The following is a 20,572-nucleotide window of genomic DNA, read 5'->3' on the forward strand; positions in this document are numbered from 1 at the left end:
ATATTAAATAAAAGTTGAATCAATTGGGCCTCCTGTTTAGCAAGCAACGCCCCCTTGATTCGAACCCGTCGTTCCTATTCTAAATGCGTTACCTAATCAAGTCATCATCATTTATGATGCCCCTTTAGAAATGGGCAACTGCTACGGCAACGGCCTGCTTGTCGGCATGAGAAATGGAGACCGACACCTCCTTGACACCGGCTTGCTTGGCAGCAGCAGCGGCTTCACCGTGGAGCTATTGGAAAATGGTTAGCGGAATGCTCTTTCATGAGTCAAAGTTAGGTAAAACAACTTACAGTAACAACAGGCGCGCCGGTGTCGTCCTTGAGAATCTCAATGTCCTTCAAGGCAGCGCCAGCTCCCTTGCTGGCAACACCAAGAGCCTTGAACACGGCTTCCTTGGCACTCCATCGGCCAGCAAATGAGCTCTGCGGGCTGGGGGCAGTCTTGCAGTAGGCCACTTCTTGGGTGGTGAAGTTGCGCTCAATGAACGTGTCATTGTCAATGTTGAAGGATGGAATATCCTCGACATCGACGCCGACGTTGCTGTTCTTGCTTGTTACCTTGTGCGCGAGCGCTTCGATGACCTGCTGCGTCTCCTTGACGGTGGTCGCGGGAGTGATCTTCTCAGACTGCTCCATGAAGTTGGCGGCATACTTGAGCTCTGCCGTCTTCTTATCCTCGCTCACACGAGCATCAGGGTTCAGCAGCACAGCGCTGAGCTGGTCATCGCTGTAAGGCGCGTTGGCCTTGGAGACAAACAGGGTGTTGCTGATCATTCCGTTGTGGAAGTAGCGGTAGGCCTTCTTCTGTCGGGCCTCGACCTTGGCGCGGTACGCATCGTAAACCTTCTCGTCGAGGGTGGCGAACAGGTACTTGGGGTGAACGCCGACTGCCTGGGCACCCTTCTGTCCGAAACCAAACGAGGTCAGGGAGAAAGCCTTGACTCCGTCAGTCTGGATGCTACGGCTGGGGTAGACGATCAGGTCGTATTGCTCCATGATGGGGTCAATGTTGTCGGCATTTCTGTTACCGGGGACCAACCCAGAGTTGAGGATTTGCAGGCCGCCGTTCAACATCCAAGCACCGGCAGCACCCTTGGGGTGACCAGTAAGGAACTTCTGGAAGACGCCCATAATGGCATTGCCCTCGCTTCGGCCAAGGTGACGCAGCTGCTGGCAGATGGCCGCGGACTCGTTCTTGTCGTTGGCACCAGTGGATGTGCCGTGGAACGAGGCCACCTTGACGTCGTCAATGGTAAGGCCCCAGGTTGCAAGGGCACCTCGGAGGGGAGCGATACTCGGGTCGCTCTTCCAGAAGTTGTTGCCCATGCTTCGGAGGAGCTCCTTTTCTTGTCTTGCGGCCTCCTTCTGGATGTGTACCATGCGGTCCTGAGCGTACTCCTTCTCGTCGAATTTGCCGCCCTGGGCCTTCATAGCATCAACCTCATCGTGCAGGAACTCCAACTCAGACTCCTCCCACTGCTTGATCAGCTTCTTGCGACGCTCAATCTGTCGGCGGCGGTAGTTGATATCAAGCAGCGGCGATGGGAACTTGCCAGCATGCTCTCGGGCAGACGTGAGGACACCCTTGCCAGGCGCAGGGACGGATCGTCCAATCTTGTCGGAAGCGGTGGTGGTAAAGGCGAGGATACCGTGAATCGGGACACCCATGTCCAGAGCGAGCTGAGCAGTCATGATGACCTGGACACCACATCCCTGAGACTCCATGAAGCCGTTTCGGGTAGTGGTAGTAGGTCGTGACATTTCGCCAGGTGTACGGCCATGGGCAAACTCATCCACACTGTTGCTGGTGGCCTTCATGTTGGCGAACTCATAAGAGCCTTCCTCACCAAAGTCGTCGAAACCACCGACGAGACAGATGCGTGCCTTGCCTTCAAGAATAGTCTCCACGCCAATGTCGACAGACTCAATAGCAGTAGCACAAGCGCCGACAGGCGTCTTGATAGGTCCAGACGAAGAGAGAAGCAACATGTTGACCCATGCAGCCATGGTGTTGATGAAAGATTCCTGCAAGATGTCGTTCTGAAGAGGCTTGTCGAGGAATCGGGCCTTGTGCATGCCGCGAAGGGCCGCGGAACCGCCCATACCAGAGCCGACAATGTTACCAACCTCAGAGACGTGAACGTACTTGTAGAACTCATATGGGTCGGTGATGCCAGACGATAGGAGAGCCTCGGCAGTCGACACGAGAAGGAACAGGGTGACAGGGTCCACCTGGCTGATGATGTCCTCGGGGACACCATATCGCTTGGGATCCCAGCCAGTCGGGATCTGACCGGCGACGAGTCTGTCAAAGCGCAGAGCCTTGGGGATCCAGAGCGAGGCGCCCTTCTTCACCCGGACAATGTACTCTCCACTCTCGGGGATCTCGAAAATCTCCACCTTGTCGCCGTGCTCACGTCGGAATTCCTCTGCAGTCTCCTTGGAAGCCTCGAAAGGCTCCAGGTCCTCTTGAATGACGACCTCGTGGAGCAGCTGCTTCTTGTTGGGATCGTATCCGTCGAACAACTCGGGCTCGATCAAACGAATACCGGAGTGCTCCAGAATGTGTTTCTCGTACTTCTGCTTGACATCCTTGTCATCGACGGGCTCGCCAGTCTTGGCGTCAACCCAGCCAGCGTAGGGCTTGCCCTTGAGGGGGCCGTTGTGGTTCTTGATAAGGCCCATGATCCAGGCCATCTCGATGCAACCTTCGAGCGAGAACTCGCCATAGGCCTCCATTTCCCATCGAGTTCGGGAGTTGCCCCAGGGACCAACTTCCGCAAAGCCGGTCACGACAATGACCTTCTCCAAGTCAACCATGCCCTTCAGCTGGTCGTTGAGAGGGGCCACCTCCGTCTTCCAGTCAGGCAGGCGAGGGAAGTCACACTTGATGTTGGCACGGGGATCGATGGTCTTCTTCTTGTAAAGAACCTCGGAGTCGGCTCCGTTGACAATGGTGTTCTCGATGGCGCTCTCCTTGCTAACGGCTCTGCGGATTTCGCTAGTCTCCATGATATCCTTGCGGAGCTTGGTCATGGACTCGTTCAGGTTGGGAATGAATTGCAGGCCACCGTTCAAGTCGGCAAAGACAGGCTCTGACTGGCAGAGATCAACAATGGTAGCTGACATCAGGCCCAGCAGGTTAAAGGCCATCTCTTGCTGGGAGAAGGTTCGCACGCCGAAAGCCTCCACACCCTCAGCAACAACGTTGTTGCCAGACATGAGGCCAGTACCACGGGTCCATCCGATAACAGCACCGCAAATGGTGAGGTAGTGGCCCCAGTCCTCAGAGTGCCATCGGTTGAAGAGGGTCTCAAGAGCCAGCTTGGACTCGGAGTAGAGACCATCGTTACCGAAGGTGCCGTGGTTGGGGGACAGAGGGAGGACGACCTGGGCGGGACGGGTCTCAAAGCCACGCTCAGCCTTTTGCGCCTTGACGCAACCAAGCATGCGGATCAAGTTGGTGAGCATAATACGGTGAGCCAGCTCTGACTTGGAATCGATGCTATCAATCTGTCGGCCGTTCTCAGGGATGGCAGCGAAGGGAACGATGAAGTCGAGATCCCAGCCAAGACCGTTCTTGGCGTCGTAGATGTAGTCGACAAGGGCCTCCACATCCTGCTTGCTTCCCTGGTTGAAGGGGACGACGACGATTTGCGATCCGCGAGAGCCAAAGCGGCTGTACATGGACTGGTAGTACTCGGTCACCTGTCGAGAGAATCGGCTAGTGGTAACCACAACCTTGGCACCTCCGCTGATGAGGCCCTGCAGGACCTCGGCACCAATGGAACCGGCACCGGCACCAGTCATCAGGACATACTTGTCCTGGAAGGTGACACCATCCTTGGCGGCTTCCTCAAGGCAGTTGAGGTAGACGGCAGTGAGCTTCTTGCTGTAGTCCCAGCCGTGCAAGGTCTTTCTCTTGAGATGGAGGAAGGGGATGGTCTCGACTCGGCCCTTGTTGGGGTTTGTGCCCTTGAGACCCGGCTTTCGGCCCTTGCCATTCTCCTTGGGGAGGATCTGGCTCTCGTTCATGGCCAGAGAGCGCAGAACATCGCCGTAGAGGCTCTTGATCTCGAGCTGAGAAGTCTTGGAGATCTTGTGCTGCTGCTTGATCAACTTGTAGATACGCTGCAGGTCGTTTTGCACCTTGGTGCGGTTGCCATACTCGGAAATCTTTCCACCCTCAGCCATCTGCTGAACGTAGTGTTCGAGCTTCCTGCAGCTGGCGCGGGGAACTTCTTCGTAGTTGAGGTTGCCACGAGCGTCCACAGTGGTGCGAGGACCAGTGGGGACAGCAACGTCCTTGTAGACAGGAGAAAGGTTCAGAACGTCCTTGCAGTTCTCAATGAGCTGCTGACCAAGTTCCTTGGCCAGCTGGTAGGTCTCACCGCGCTCAGTAGGGCAGTTGTCGATGTGGTACTGCATAAATTCGAGGAGCTTGGGATTTGACTTGTTCATGATGCGAATGCACTGGCTGACAATTTCACGGTCAACGGTCTGGAGTCTGCCAAAGATAATGTCGTAGAACATGGTGAGCGCATCCTGACGAGCCCAGTTCCAGGAGGAGTCGTAGGATCTGGCCTTGAGCGGGCTGAAGACAGGCTCAATACCAGAAGCGTAGAAATCGCCGTGCTCGGCGGTCCACAGATCCAGCTGAGCTTGGAGGACCTTTTCTGATTTCTGGGAGTCAATGTGCGCCTTGTCACCGGCCCGGAGGTCCATCTTGAGGTATCTGGCAAAGAGCTCCAACTGCTGCTTGAACAGGGCGCGCTGGTCCTTGGTGAGAGCGTCAATGGCGGCGGGATCCATCATCATGCCTCCCGATCCGCCCTCAGAGCCACCAGAAGCAGCCGCAGATGTCAAGCTGATACCCGCACTAGCGGCGTACTTCTGGACGATTCCGTCGAGGAATCCCTTGGCCTCACCGTCGTTTCCTAGACGGGCAGCAGGCTCCATGGTCAAGGCCAGCAGCAATGCTCCGTCTTGTCTGCCGGGGCCGAGACCCCATCTTGTTTCCAGATATTTCCTGGCCACTGTGATGTTGAAGCCACCAGGCATCTTGGAGGAGATGAACCTGGCGATGAGGGATTGTGTGTGCTTGCCAAGGTTGCCATCGAAGGTAGCCTGCATAGAGGCGGCGAGCTCGTCGAGAGGCGTATCTTCGGGCTTCTCAGGTGTTGAGCCGAATTCCTTTCCAAGATCACCGAGAATCTCATTTTGAAGGGTGGATTTGCCTACACGCAGTTAGAATTGGTCGGAACAATTTTTTATTTTATTTTCCAAATTTTTTTTTGGAGGGGTAGACGAAGAGAGGGGTAGTCAGTCAACTCACCTCCAACCAGATCCTTGATGGCCTTGCTGAGAGGCACATCAGTTAGAGACTTCTTGAGCTTCTGCGCCACCAAGGTGTGCACAATTTCGACAGCCTGGACAGGCACATCGGGGATCTGAGCTGCAGGTCCAGCGCCGGCAGCGGGAGCGGCAGCAACTGGCGCAGCAGCCGCAGGAGCGCTGGCAGCGGCGGGTTGACTAGAGGGGGCAGCGGATGAGCTGGCAGCAGGCTCGGGCTCTTCCTCAATGGGGTCTACATCATAGTAGATCTCCTTGGCGTCTTTGTTGTAGCAGAGGATCTGTCGCTGAACCGACTTGGCGGCGTCGTAGGCCTCATACTTGGATGCCAGTGTGCGCTTTGCCATGACTCCAAGGGTATCTGCGGGGCCGACTTCGACGATGCGCTCGGCTGTTCTCTCTGCCAGGAAGACATCCTGGGTCTCAATCCACCTCACGGGAGAGGCGAACTGGTATGCCAGAAGCTCGACGAGGAGCGTGTGGGCGAGCTCTTGCTCGACTTCGGGACGCATGGTGGGCGGTGGTGCGTCGTGAGGTGGGAAAGGTGATGGATTTTGGAGGAGGGTATCAATTGAGAGGATAGACGGGTAGTCGGAGTCGTCTATTCTGACCGCCGGCAGTGTGGATCGCGCTTCTCAACCGAACCGAAACGCCTGCCTGGGGGGATGGTTTAATATTCTGTGCTGCTTGGGCTGCTCGACCAAGTGCTGATGGTGTTTTGGTCCGACTCTCCGTACCTTTGAAGGAGAGAAGGGCTTTTGGCAGACACAGGAGATGCAGACGGGCGGCAGAGCGGGATGGGATGGTTTGGGATTATGACGAGAAGCGGCCGGAAAAGCTTGCTTGATCACAAAAGCCGTCTGGTTCCAATTCCCCCCTCGATGGTTGGACGGATGGAAGGAAGCCAGCGTCTTGATTGTTGAATCCCGACCCACCGCCTGTGGACGACGCTGGCCAAAGTATTGGGGGGAGGACAGGCTGCAAGTACCGGGGTACAAAGCAGTGACATGGGCACTCACCCTCCACGCGGTTGCTGCAGGTGCATTGGGCTGCTCAACCATATTCGCGCGCTAAGCCGCTCGGGGTAAGAACCGCTGGAGCCGGCTCTGGGTGCCGTGGCGCTGGTCCCTAGAAATGAAGCCACTCTTGCAGCAGCCAAAAGAATAATTTTCTTCTGCATAGCCCTCAGCGGGGCCCGTCTGATGGTAGCCAGGCCGTACTTGATGCCGTACCGGTACAAGGTGCATGTCGCAGCCCAATTGATGAGGGGCAGAACATGTCTCGCAGCAATGGCCCAAGAGTATTGCGAAATGGGCGCAGAAATGATGGTGCTGGAATTCCCTCTCGCCCTGATAAGAGCTCCAATGTTGAGTCTTCCCGTCGTATCGATACGCAGTCCCCTGGATCCATGGCTGGTGTGCTAAGATAAGCACAATCGCAGCCCTCCCACCGCAAAAAAAAAAAAAAAAAAAGTTTGTTGCACCCCGCCACTTGGGGTTGGTCGTGTTTTCGATGGGATGGGGGGTGCGGCGAATCTGGCCGCAACGCCAAGTACCTGTACCTGGTCGTCTCAGAAAGAGACTGGCGATGGAACATCCATCCACCCTCCGGAGCAATGCTTATCATTGAGCCGTTTGAGACAACAGGAAATGATTCGTTTGGAATCTTTTTGACTCTATAATGTGTATCTCTGAAGGTCAACAGTGGCCCTGATTCGTCCTAGCTTGTGCCAGTTGGACCTTTGGGTTCGCCAGGGCCCCTAAATTTAGCTTTTATGATTCTGGCCAAGATAACCTCGTCCAAGGAAGCATTACGACGCATAGCTGGTAGCCTCGGAGCGATATTCAGTTGCCTGGCCGTTGCATCTGCCTTATGCTTGTTTTGTCTTGCTTAAGCTGATGATTATCATGGCCGCTAGCGGGCCGCCGGCCTCTATGAGAATCCCATTTTCCTCGGATGTCCGAAATCAACCTTTATGGATGCTAGCTGAAGCATGAAGCTTCGCGTATGTTGCTCAGTAACATCGTTGGAACAGTGATCCCTGGGGGTTGAGGATTACTCAACTGGCGATGGTGACTGCTACGGAGAGAAGGAATCAAAGTGTTGAAGCCCCAAAGGATGATGATTTCACATCACAATCGAGTTGTTTGTTTACTGATCCCCCCACCGGATGCCGTCTCATCGGCAATTGAGAGCAGTTGGCATTGCCTGTATAGGAAATACGCTTCGCATCCCACCTTGAGTCCATCGTCGCTTGGCAAGGCTTGGTTCCGGATCCGGGATGAAGAGGACATTTGGATTTCAACAGACACGCAATGGGCATTGGAGAAATCGATTCTCAGCTCGGTGGAAAAAGAAACACCCGACTCCATGTGGTGGCTGTTCGCCATCGAGACGAGGCGTCTTGATCCTCATCCTCATTTCTCCGTGCCTTATCGTGATGATGCCGATCAAGTTCTGCCATGGCAATCCATCTCATCGACCAGCGGCTGCTGTTCTGGATCTCGATTTCTGGTGTACTCGTACGAGTACGTGTATGTACCCGCAACTCACGTTCACCACCAAACAAGACATTGTGTTTGTCCTAATCTCAGACAGTGATACTGACATGTACATGCTTTGCGTGGCTGCACACACTCAACACTCCTTGCTGCGACATCCCTCCCCAAAATCGGACCCTTGTACCGGTACATTCGGCTGCCCATGGTGGGGTCCAGCCCAGCTGGGGCAAGGGGAAATTCTCGACTTATCCCCAACAGAACTAAAAAAGTTGGCGAGTCTGTTGCAAGCTCCCTCTGTGAGGTCACTGCCAATGGGCGAGCCTGACCTGGCCCATGTACATGCCGTGTACTTGTTATCCTGTGCGTACCTCCATGGGTGCTAAAGTAGTCGCTTTGTGAATTTTCCATTAGCGCCGCCGCGACTTGGACGTTGAGCGGCATCTAGACTGTAAATCTCGGCTTCAACCCTACCCCCCTCCTCTCGTCCGGGTTTCCCATCTTTTCCTCATAGTCATAGTGGTGGCACTGCTCTTCTTCCTTTTCATTTATCTTCATCGTGCTTGCTTGGTGTGGTTCTGCTTCATTGCTCCCGCATCTTCAAGCTTGCCCGCCCTCCCCTTTGCCATCCCTCTGTAAGACTTTGATTCTTCAGGCAACGAATTTTCCTTCTTTTGGGTTGGGCTTTGCACACCTCTCTCGACGTTACTTGCAATTGTAGACAAGGCACGAACGAGAGTGACATTCAGTCTGTTGCCCTAATAATTGCCAATTGCTTCAGGTTTGTCACTCATTGATGCCTACGAAATACAATAAATAAAAAAATCCCCAGTCCACTGATCGTGCTCTACCCCGCAGACAGACTCAACCCTCATTATACCCTCTTCACACCGCCATCATGTACGGTACTGCGACTGGCCCTCAGACGGGCATCTCTACTCCTCGATCCAGTGCCTCTTTGCGACCCTTGACCCTCTCTCACGGCTCTCTCGAAACCTCCTTTCTCGTTCCAACCAACCTCCACTTCCACGCCTCCGAACTGAAAGATCGGTTTGTTGCCAGCCTACCTCCGGCAACCGACGAGCTCGCCCAAGATGACGAGCCTTCATCGACACCCGAGCTAGTTGCCAGATATCTGGGCTTTGTTGCCTCCGAGGTAGAGGAGGGAGAGGATGATGCGCAGGGATCCTACGAGGAGGTCCTCAAGCTGCTGCTCAATGAATTCGAGCGAGCTTACCTCCAGGGCAACGAGGTCCACGCTCTGGCCGCCACCTTGCCTGGAATCGAGTCAAAAAAGCTCGAGGTCATTCGATGCTACTACATTGCTCGCTCCGTCTCAAACCGCACCATCAAGCCTCACGAGTCTGCTCTGTTGAGGGCTGCCGACGACAACTCGGCCAAGATCTACACCATCTTTGGCGGCCAGGGCAACATCGAGGAGTACTTTGACGAGCTTCGCCAAATCTCCAAGACATACTCAAGCTTCGTCGGGGAGCTGATTGCAAATGCTGCCGAGCTTCTGCAGACTCTCTCCAAGCACCCCAGCGCGGAGAAGATGTTCCCCAAGGGGCTTGATATCCTAGCATGGCTTCACAGACCAGAGGCCACCCCTGACGTTGACTACCTCATCACGGCACCTGTTAGCTTTCCCTTGATTGGGCTGGTTCAGATGGCGCACTACGAAGTTACCTGCAAGGTCTTGGGTATTCACCCTGGTCTTCTGAGGGAACGCATCGGCGGAACCACTGGTCACTCCCAGGGCATTGTCATGGCTGCTGCTACCGCAGCGGCGGACTCTTGGGATTCTTGGCGCGAGATCACCGGTTCCATCTTGACCGTTCTGTTCTGGATTGGAACCCGAAGCCAACAGGCTTTCCCCACCACATCCATGACGCCAACTATGCTCCGAGAGTCTCAGGAGCACGGTGAAGGCACTCCTACTCCCATGCTGAGCATCCGTGACCTGTCTCAGGAGGAGGTTCAGAAGCATATTGACGCCACAAACCAATACCTTCCAGCCCACCGTCATATCGGTGTCTCCCTCATCAACAGCCCTCGCAACCTGGTTGTTACGGGTCCCCCAACCTCATTGTATGGTCTGAACTCTCAGCTTCGCAAGGTCAAGGCGCCGACTGGTCTCGACCAGACGCGAGTTCCCCACACCGAGCGAAAGGTTCGATTTGCCAACAGATTCCTTCCCATCACAGCTCCTTTCCACAGCAAGTATCTGGAGGATGCCACCATCATCATTGATGAAGATCTGAAGGATGTTAGCATCGACTCCAGTGTCTTGGGCATCCCAGTCTATGACACCAATACCGGTAAGGATATCCGTACCGAAGTCAGCGGCAACATCGTGCCAGCCCTGGTTCGATTAATCACACGGGATCCTGTCAACTGGGAGAAGGCGACCGTCTTCCCCCAGGCCACTCATATCCTGGACTTTGGTCCCGGAGGCGTTTCTGGTCTTGGAGCTTTGACGAGCCGAAACAAGGAGGGTACTGGCATCCGAGTCATCCTTGCCGGAACCATCGAGGGCACTTTGGGCGAACTAGGATACAAGCCTGAGCTCTTCGATAGAGACGAGGAGAATGCCGTCAAGTTTGCCATCGACTGGGTGAAGGAATACGGCCCACGCTTGATCAAGACATCGGGCGGCAGAAAGTATGTCGACACCAAGATGAGCCGTCTGCTTGGTCTGCCTCCCGTCATGGTTGCCGGTATGACTCCTGCAACCGTCCCGTGGGACTTCGTTGCGGCCACCATGAACGCTGGATACCACATCGAGCTTGCTGGTGGTGGCTACTTCAATGCCAAGATGATGACTGCCGCGCTCGAGAAGATCGAAAAGGCCATCCCTGAGGGCCGTGGTATTACTGTCAACCTCATTTATGTCAACCCTCGCGCAATGGGCTGGCAGATCCCCCTCCTTGGCAGACTTCGCGCTGAAGGTGTGCCGATTGAAGGATTGACAATCGGTGCCGGTGTGCCCTCGATCGAGGTTGCCCAGGAGTACATCGAGACTCTGGGCCTGAAGCACATTGCATTCAAGCCCGGTTCAGTCGAGGCCATTCAGGCCGTCATCAACATTGCCAAGGCTAACCCTACTTTCCCTGTCATTATGCAGTGGACCGGTGGCCGTGGCGGTGGTCACCACTCTTTCGAGGATTTCCACCAGCCTGTTCTCCAGATGTATGGCCGAATCCGCCGACAGGAGAACATCATCCTGGTTGCAGGCAGTGGCTTTGGTGGTGCCGATGACACCTACCCATACATCACCGGTGAGTGGGCCAAGAAGTACGGATACCCTCCCATGCCCTTTGACGGCTGCTTGTTTGGTAGCCGCATGATGGTAGCCAAAGAAGCCCACACCAGCAAGAACGCCAAGCAGGCCATTATCGACGCTCCCGGTCTTGACGATGGGGAATGGGAGAAGACCTACAAGGGCCCTGCTGGTGGTGTCATCACCGTGCGCTCGGAAATGGGCGAGCCGATTCACAAGTTGGCCACTCGCGGTGTCAAGTTCTGGGCGGAGATGGACCAGAAGATCTTCAACATACCCAAGGAGAAGCGAGTTGCTGAGCTGAAGAAGAACCGAGACTACATCATCAAGAAGCTGAACGACGACTTCCAAAAGGTTTGGTTCGGCTGCAACAAGGATGGCAAGGCCGTGGACCTCGAGGACATGACCTACGCAGAGGTTGTTCGACGCCTGGTTGAGCTCCTTTACGTCAAGCACCAGTCTCGATGGATCGATGGGTCCTACACTCGTCTGACTGGCGACTTCATCCACCGAGTCGAGGAGCGATTCACCACCAAGTCTGGCCGGCCGTCTCTTCTCCAGAGCTACGCCGACCTTGACGAGCCTTACAGCGCTGTTGACCGAATCCTTGCCAGCTACCCCGAGGCCGAGCACCAAATCATCAACGCACAGGATGTTCAGTACTTCCTCATCCTCTGCCTGCGACCGGGCCAGAAGCCCGTCACTTTCATTCCGGCCCTTGACGAGAACTTTGAGTTCTACTTCAAGAAGGATTCCCTGTGGCAGTCTGAAGACCTTGACGCGGTCATTGGCCAGGATGTTGGCCGAACCTGTATTCTCCAGGGCCCTACCGCCGCCAAGTTCTCCACCGTCATTGATGAACCCATCCAGGACATTCTTGACAACATTCACAACTCCCACATTGCGTCTTTGACCAAGGACTTCTACAACAATGACGAGACCAGTATTCCTGCCATTGAGTACTTTGGTGGCAAGCTTGTTGAGACGGAGATTCCTCTTGATGTCGAGGGCCTCACCGTCAGCTACGACACCCACAAGAACACATACCGCCTTGCTTCATCTCCCGCCAGCGTCATGCCCTCGCTTGATTCTTGGCTGTCTCTGCTTGCGGGACCCAAGCGCAACTGGAGGCATGCTCTTCTCATGTCGGACATTGTCGCGCAGGGCCAGAAGTTCCAGACGAACCCCATTCGACGCATCTTTGCCCCTGTCCATGGCCTGTTCGTTGAGATCGAGTACCCCAACGAACCCTCCAAGACCACCATTGTCGTCAAGGAGCAGCCAAGACACAACCAGTACGTGGATGTCATTGAGGTCAAGCTGAACGGCGAAAACGAGATCCTCATCAACATGATCAAAGAAACCACCGCCCTGGGAACTCCAGTTGCGCTGCCTCTGAAGTTCACTTACCACCCCGATGCTGGATACGCCCCCATCCGTGAAGTCATGGAGGGTCGTAACGACCGCATCAAGGAGTTTTACTGGAAGGCTTGGTTCGGCAATGATGCCTTGGACCTCGACGCCATGGTCACGAGCAAGTTTGACGGAGGCAGCACCACCATCACGGCCGAAGCCATCAACGACTTTGTTCATGCCGTTGGCAACACTGGTGAAGCTTTCGTCAACAGACCCGGCAAGATCATGTATGCCCCCATGGACTTTGCCATCGTGCTTGGCTGGAAGGCCATCACGAAGCCCATCTTCCCTCGCACCATTGACGGTGACCTTTTGAAGCTGGTGCATCTGTCCAACGGTTTCCGCATGATCCCCGGCGCCGAGCCGCTCAAGATGGGTGACGAGGTGACAACCACGGCTCAGATCAACGCCGTCATCAACCAAGAGTCGGGTAAGATGGTTGAGGTTTGCGGCACCATCACCCGAGAGGGCAAGCCGGTCATGGAGGTCACCTCTCAGTTCCTGTACCGTGGTTCTTACACGGATTACGAGAACACCTTCCAGCGCAAGGATGAGACACCCGTCCAGGTGCACCTGGCAACCACCAAGGATGTGGCCGTGCTGCGGTCCAAGCAGTGGTTTGCCCTCGACGAGATCCCTAACGAGATCAACCTGCTGGGCCAGACCCTGACATTCCGCCTGCAAAGCTTGGTGCGCTTCAAGAACAAGAGCGTCTTTAGCAGCGTCGAGACTCGTGGTCAGGTTTTGTTGGAGCTTCCCACGAAGGAGGTCATCCAGGTCGCCAGCGTGGACTACGAGGCCGGCGAGTCTCACGGCAACCCCGTGATTGACTACCTTGAGCGCCACGGTACCCTGCTGGACCAGCCGATCAACTTTGAGAATGCCATTCCCCTGAGCGGCAGAACTCCCCTGCAGCTCCGAGCACCGGCTTCCAACGAGACATATGCACGCGTGTCGGGCGATTACAACCCCATCCACGTGTCCCGCGTCTTCTCAGAGTATGCCAACCTTCCTGGCACCATTACCCACGGCATGTACAGCAGTGCCGCGGTCCGAAGCCTGGTTGAGACGTGGGCTGCCGAGAACGACGTTGGCCGAGTGCGCAGCTTCCACGCTTCCTTGGTCGGCATGGTTCTCCCCAACGACGCCATCCAAGTCAAGCTGCAGCACGTGGGTATGGTGACGGGCCGCAAGATTATCAAGCTCGAGGCCATCAACGCCGAGACGGAGGAGAAGGTTCTGCTGGGCGAGGCCGAGGTGGAGCAGCCGGTGACTGCCTATGTCTTTACTGGACAGGGTTCGCAGGAGCAAGGTATGGGTATGGATCTCTATGGCAGCAGCCCTGTTGCCAAGGAGGTCTGGGACCGTGCCGACAAGTACCTGCTCGACAACTATGGTAAGTCTCGAACACTCCTATATCTGGTATGTCTTTCTTTTTTACTAACAGGCTTATTTTCAAGGCTTCTCCATCACCAACATTGTCAAGAACAACCCCAAGGAGCTCACCGTGCACTTTGGTGGTCCTCGTGGTAAGGCCATTCGCCAGAACTACATGGCCATGACCTTTGAGACTGTGGCGGCCGATGGCACTGTCAAGTCGGAGAGAATCTTCAAGGACATTGACGAGAAGACGACCTTTTACACTTACAGGTCACCCACCGGCCTCCTGTCGGCCACGCAGTTTACCCAGCCTGCCTTGACGCTGATGGAAAAGGCCAGTTTCGAGGACATGAAGTCCAAGGGACTTGTCCCCCGAGACAGCACCTTTGCCGGACACTCTCTTGGTGAATACTCGGCCCTGGCTGCCCTGGCTGACGTGATGCCCATTGAGAGTCTGGTCTCGGTCGTCTTCTACCGTGGTCTGACGATGCAGGTGGCTGTGGAGCGTGATGCCTCTGGCCGCTCCAACTACTCCATGTGTGCCGTCAACCCCAGCCGCATCTCAAAGACATTCAACGAAGAGGCGCTCCAGTTTGTCGTGAACAACATCTCGGAAGAGACTGGCTGGCTGCTGGAGATTGTCAACTACAACATTGCCAACATGCAGTACGTCTGCGCTGGTGATTTGCGCGCGCTGGACACTCTTGGCGGAGTTACCAACTTCCTCAAGATGCAGAAGATTGACGTGGAGGAGATGCGCAGCAACATTGAGGAGGCCAAGGGCGCTCTGCGCGAGATTATCCGCGGATGCGCTGAGGCAACGCTCAAGAAGCCTCTGCCGCTGGAGCTGGAGCGAGGCTTTGCCACCATCCCGCTCCGAGGCATCGACGTGCCCTTCCACTCCACCTTTTTGCGATCCGGCGTCAAGCCCTTCCGATCCTTTTTGCTCAAGAAGATCCACAAGACGACGATTGACCCGTCCAAGCTGGTGGGCAAGTACATCCCCAACGTGACGGCCAAGCCTTTTGCGCTCACCAAGGAATACTTTGAGGATGTGTACAAGTTGACCAACTCTCCCAAAATTGGAGCGGTGCTGGCCAACTGGGACAAGTATGTGCAGGATGAGGAGTCGACTGGGAGTGAGAGCGGCGGCAGTGCCGATCACGAGGGCGCTGGACTGGCTGCTTAAATGGTGGGGAAGAAAATATACGGCGCGACGCAGACATTTTGATGAGTGAGGATGAGTGAGAGAGAGCCAGTGGCGTATATGGGGGGGAAAGGGTGGTACTACTACATGTTTTTTTATTTTATTTTGATGGATGGAATGGGAGGCCAATAGATGCCTGCGGGTTCTTTTTTATATTAGTGATGAATTTACCATGACAATAGACGTAATGAAGAAAATAGCTTGGTTTTAGTTGTTCATGTTGTTGAGGTGTGAGAGCTGTATAAGTGATGTCGAGGAGGCACACTTAGTATCTTGTCGTGAGTTGCCTCGTATCTTGCACGAGGACATCTTGTGCGACAATCAAAGCTGTACTCACATGCACTAAACTTGACCATCCATGCAAGATTGATTAATCGATTGGTCCAATGGAAGATGCCATTCATCAGTCAGTCACATTGTATTCAAAGCTGGAGGAACTGTTGGTCGAATGAAGCTGAAGCTGATTCATATGCACATGCAATGTCAAGTTCTTGTCAGCTGACTCAGCAGACAAATGGCGGTGCAAACCGTTTCTGCCATCGTCGGTCCACGGCGACCGCCGAGCTTAGCCGCGCTTTTTGACAAGTTTGTCCCTTGCATTTGGGGGGAATTTGTTTGCTCTTTTTGGCGCTTCCCCCAAATCCTTAATCCCGGGCCTCCATGGGGGGGATCTTTGGGGGGCTTGTGGGCATCTATTTAAGAGCTCTGGGGGAGCAGCTTGTTGATGGGAGTTTCTCTTTTTTTTTGCTGGATTTTTGCGGAATTGAAGATTGAACAGCTGACGGTAAGAATTGCGTGTTACTATTTGCACTTGACGGCAGTGGCATAAGATCGAAGTGCATCTGCATCTGCATCTGTATCTGCATCTGCGGCTGTGGGGCTTTGCTGACGTCTGTTGGTCTCCTATTAAGTCGTACATGCGTTGAAAGGAGGCTGATCAAAGCTACCAAGATACATAAGGTAGCTTCATGTTCACAAGGAGATGCGAGAGCCAGAAACGGGATTGAAGCCATTTTGAGATATCGAAAGAGAGAGGGAGAGAGAGAGAGAGTGTGTGTGTGTCTGTGTCTGTGTGACTGAGAGAAACCAAACGAAAACACAAGACAACACATTCACATTCACATCTGAAACCAAACAATGTCACCGCAGAGAAAGCTGCTGCTGCTGGGCACCTTTGTCCACTCCAAGACGCAGCAAGACCTGGATTTCCTGCACAAGGCAGCAATCGCCGTCGACGCCCACGGCAAGATTGCGGCCATTGAGCGGGATGCGCACGACTCGAGCGAGGCCAAGGCGCGGCTGCTGGCCAAGCTCGGCTGGGACGAGGCAGCGGTGGACGTGACGGAGGCGGCCGAGGGACAGTTTTTCTTCCCGGGCTTCGTGGGTGAGTCTTGAGGGAATACACCATCATTATCATCATTGCCATTGCTGCCGGCGGACGTTTAGACTGACAGGAATCACCACAGATACTCACATCCACGCTTCTCAGTATGCCAACGCCGGCGTCTTTGGCAAGTCAAGTCTCCTGGAATGGCTCGAGACGTACACGTTCCCCCTCGAAGCCAGCCTCAAGGACCTCGCCAAGGCGCGCCGCGTGTACGCCAGATGCATCCGCCGCACGCTCTCCCACGGAACCACAACGGCAGCCTACTTCGCCACCATCGACGTCGCCGCGACGAACCTGCTGGCGGACCTGTGCCTGTCCATGGGCCAGCGGGCGTTTGTTGGCCGCGTGTGCATGGACAGCCCGGACATGAATCCCGCTTACTACCGCGACGCCTCTGCGGGCGACAGCGTGGAGAAGACGCAGCAGGTGATTGACCACATACGCCGCATCGACCCGGGCTTCCATGTCGTCTCGCCCATCCTGACGCCTCGCTTCGCGCCTTCGTGCTCGGCCGAGGCCATGAGCGGCCTGGCGGAGCTGCATCGCCAGACGGGCCTCCCCATCCAGACGCACGTCTCGGAGAACCCCGGCGAGATCCAGCTCGTGGCGCAGCTGTTCCCGGAAACCACGTCGTACACCGACGTCTACGACAAGTGTGGCCTGCTCACGCCGCGGACGGTGCTGGCTCACGCGGTGCACATCTCCGAGGAGGAGGCGGACCTGATTGCGCACAGCAAGACCAAGGTCTCTCACTGTCCGTGCAGCAACACGTGCTTGACCAGCGGACAGGCGAGGGTGCGGTGGATGTGGGACAAGGGCATCGATGTCGGCCTGGGGACGGACGTCAGCGGCGGATACAGCCCTTCGATCCTGGAGGCCGCCAGACAGGCCGCCATGGTGAGCCGGCACGTAGCCATGGCCATTGAGGAAGAGAAGGAGAAGGAAAGGGCCAAGTTGACGGTCGAAGAGGTGCTGTATCTCGCCACGAGGGGAGGAGCTCGATGCGTAGGGCTGCAAGACAAGGTTGGGGGGTTCGAGGTAGGCATGGAGTGGGACGCGCAGCTCGTGACCCTGAACGAAGTCGACGACGATGGGGAGGTGCACCACGAAGATGAAGATGATGGCCATGGTTTTGTCGACATGTTTGGGTGGGAGACTTGGGGTGATAGAGTGGCCAAGTGGCTGTACAATGGAGACGACCGGAACACGAAGCGGGTTTGGGTCAAGGGCAGGCTGGTGCATAGACGGACATGACTTTTGACGATGAAATCTTGGAAAACAGCGAAAGCAAACAAACCCAACAACAACGGCAACATCATGACGAAGAAATGTAATCAAGGGCGGGCGAAAGACACGGGATATAGATTCAAGAGGAGGGAAACTGTTGGAGTTTTTTTTTTCTTCTTCCTTTTTATATTCCTGGTTTAGAGAACATTGGATTTCCATTTTCATACATCTAGAGCTTAGAGCAGAATGAAGAAAACCCTCGTCAACGTTTGATCAGAATGTCAAAAACACCCCTATTCTCCTTTTGCCATTGTTCAACAACCCCATCCCCCCCTTTCATGTAGCATCGTGGAGAACCAGCTTCAACAACAAGCTCTCGCTCTTCCAAAGCCAAAGCAATCTCAGAGGGGAAAAAAAAAAGCATCCTTCTCCAACACATATCTTCAATCCCCGTCCTCCTCGATCCTCTTTCAAACGCCTCCCCCATCTTTCCCTCACCGTCCATAACAAAGAAGAATCACTCCATATCCTCGTAATCCTCAAACTCCATTCCAAACACCCCAAACCCAACACCTTGATCCCCATTCCCCTACTCTGAAGACTCTAGATGTTGCTCCCCTTGCTCCCCCTCATCGTCCTTCCTCGCCTCCGCCCTCCGCTTATTCCTATCCGCCCTCTTCTTCGCCTCCTCCCTCTTCTTCGCGTCCGCAACCTCCCCCTCAACAACCTTCACCCGCCCATCAATCTCCTTCACAAGCCTCGTCTTGACCCCCGCAGGCACCATGCCCCAGTCCGCCGTGCTCCCCCCCAACGCAAGCACCTTCATCCTAAACCAAGCACACTCCGCCGTCTTCTCATTCAGCAGCACCCGCGTATTACTCAACGCCTCAAGACGAGCCTGCCTGGACTTCTTAGCCGCCTGGTTGTTCCGCTGACGGTCAATCTTCTGGTGCTCAGCGGCAATCTCATTGTTGCGCGTCTCAATCTGCAGACGCTCCGGATCGCTAATACCATCGGGGAACTTTAGAAAATCCGCTATAAACGGCTTCGGGGGCAAATCTTGGACCTGAGACGGCGGGAGAATCGGCGGGTTACGCTCCTGAAAGCTGATTTCGTGCTGGAGCGCGTCTTTGCGGCGGGTGTGTTCGGCGGACGCGAGGCCTGGGGGGATGGAGAGCAGCATTTCGTCGAGAGAGCAGCTTCCCATGCGGAGCGACGGCGACGGCCGCGAACGGGTTGACTGTGTTTGAGATGCCGCGCTCACGATGGACGTTGGCGCTTGGAGAGACATTTGTGGGAGGTTGTGATATGCCGTTGCTGGATCGAACGCTGTAGAAGCTTGAACGTTGATGCCCGCCTGCGAAGGAGAGGAAGAAGCTTCACCGCTGGCAGAGTTGAAACTGGCAGCCAAAGGGTTGGAGGCGGCACCGCGACGTCGCTTCGCCTGCCCTTGAATCGGAGAAGAGGGCAAACGAAGCGATCGTTTGCCGGCAGATGACATTTGGAAGCGGCTTTCCTTTGCTTTTTGTGTATGTGTTGTGTGTTCTCAGTATCTCCTTAACGCGGGAAAAAAAACAAGCAAACAATCCCAGCTCCTCTCCAAATCGTAGAATCACCAAACAGAGAAGGTAATAATATCTCAAGAGAAAAAAGAGTAGCGTCCTAGCAGAATCCCGTTAACAAAAACAAAGAAAGAAGAAGAAGAGAAGAGCACAAAGCCACAACAAAAAAACCCGAAAAACGAAAACAAGCAGTGTGCGTAGGTAGGTAGAGAGAGAGAAAAGAAGAAGGTAAATCGTTTTCTCGCGTCGACTATGTTTTCTTTCCCGCCTTCCAAAAGCAGTGGAAGCTCCGAGTCCAGTTTGAACTCTGTGTGGAGGGCATGGTTCTTCTGCTTTTATAGATAGACGGAGACTTTTCTCTTCTCTCTCTCTCTCTCTCTCTCTCTCTCTTTCCGTGTGTGTGTGTGTGTGTCTGGCACTGGCAGTAGAAAAGACCTTTTTTTTTTGTTCTGGGAAAAACGAGAATATCGGTAATGGTGATGGCGGTCAAACAAGCAGCTTACAATGTCGTCGCTAGAAAAAAAAAACGGCGATGATTGCAAGAGAAGAAAAATCGTAGTTGAAAAAAGTGAATGAAGCATGCACATATGGAGAGGAAGAGAAGAAAAAGAAAGAGGGGGGAGAAAGAAGGGAGTGGGGGTTTTTCACCTATTGGAAGAAAATAAACAAACCTCTTTTTTTTTTCCAGCTTCACCTTGACTTCACTTCCCGCTTCACATATACCAAATAACCTTCGTCTTCAACAAAATATATATAACAACACTAGAAATCAAGAGGAGAAAATAATGATAGCAAGAGAAACATAAATACAACCCATCTATCTATCCAAAACCTCGAACATGCCGCCAAAAACAAAACAAAAAGAGAACAACAGAAAACAATAAAACCCCCCCATCCGTTACTACCAAGGTGAATCAATGCCACTCTTCATCTCTCGCTCTCGTTTCAAACCACGGCCGGTACCACCAACAAACACTTTTCCCCCCCTTTTGCTTCTACAAATAGACACGTCAAACAGACATACAACTTACTCCCCTATTGTTGCTGTGAATCCAACCAGCCCCCCTTTCTGCTCCATCTACAGCCTCTGCTGCCTGGCCTGCTTCGTAACATGTTTGCCCATGGCATGGGGCCACAGCCGCAGTGAATAAGTCACAATCGATTTGCTACCAGCCATCTCCATTTGTCTGTCCACATCATCTCAGCAAAGTTGCTTCAAACTATACAATCAAACACTTCGACACCTCCATTTTAT

At 54.3% G+C, this 20,572-nt stretch overlaps 4 protein-coding genes across 4 annotated transcripts; 2 read left to right on the forward strand and 2 right to left on the reverse strand.

Annotated features, from left to right (window-relative positions):
- Nucleotides 1-124: 124 nt before the first annotated feature.
- Triagg1_8554 (uncharacterized protein) lies at nucleotides 125-5,869 on the reverse strand (the record flags this gene model as incomplete). The annotated part of the gene is made up of 3 exons (XM_062903413.1): nucleotides 125-235; nucleotides 297-5,242; nucleotides 5,341-5,869. The coding sequence occupies 3 exons, from the start codon at nucleotides 5,867-5,869 to the stop codon at nucleotides 125-127; spliced, it is 5,586 nt and encodes a 1,861-aa protein (XP_062752550.1).
- Nucleotides 5,870-8,753: 2,884 nt separating this feature from the next.
- On the forward strand, nucleotides 8,754-15,123 carry Triagg1_8555 (uncharacterized protein; the record flags this gene model as incomplete). The annotated part of the gene is made up of 2 exons (XM_062903414.1): nucleotides 8,754-13,950; nucleotides 14,015-15,123. The coding sequence occupies 2 exons, from the start codon at nucleotides 8,754-8,756 to the stop codon at nucleotides 15,121-15,123; spliced, it is 6,306 nt and encodes a 2,101-aa protein (XP_062752551.1).
- A 1,155-nt stretch (nucleotides 15,124-16,278) lies between these two features.
- On the forward strand, nucleotides 16,279-17,782 carry Triagg1_8556 (uncharacterized protein; the record flags this gene model as incomplete). Its single annotated transcript, XM_062903415.1, has 2 exons — nucleotides 16,279-16,525; nucleotides 16,596-17,782. 2 exons carry the CDS (start codon nucleotides 16,279-16,281, stop codon nucleotides 17,780-17,782), a joined length of 1,434 nt encoding a protein of 477 aa, XP_062752552.1.
- Nucleotides 17,783-18,344: 562 nt separating this feature from the next.
- Nucleotides 18,345-19,256, reverse strand: Triagg1_8557 (uncharacterized protein; the record flags this gene model as incomplete). Its single annotated transcript, XM_062903416.1, has 1 exon — nucleotides 18,345-19,256. The coding sequence occupies one exon, from the start codon at nucleotides 19,254-19,256 to the stop codon at nucleotides 18,345-18,347; it is 912 nt and encodes a 303-aa protein (XP_062752553.1).
- Nucleotides 19,257-20,572: the final 1,316 nt, after the last annotated feature.

The sequence above is a fragment of the Trichoderma aggressivum genome, assembly GCF_033847375.1.
Source record: "Trichoderma aggressivum f. europaeum strain CBS 100526 chromosome Unknown scaffold_042, whole genome shotgun sequence".
Taxonomy (NCBI): domain Eukaryota; kingdom Fungi; phylum Ascomycota; class Sordariomycetes; order Hypocreales; family Hypocreaceae; genus Trichoderma; species Trichoderma aggressivum.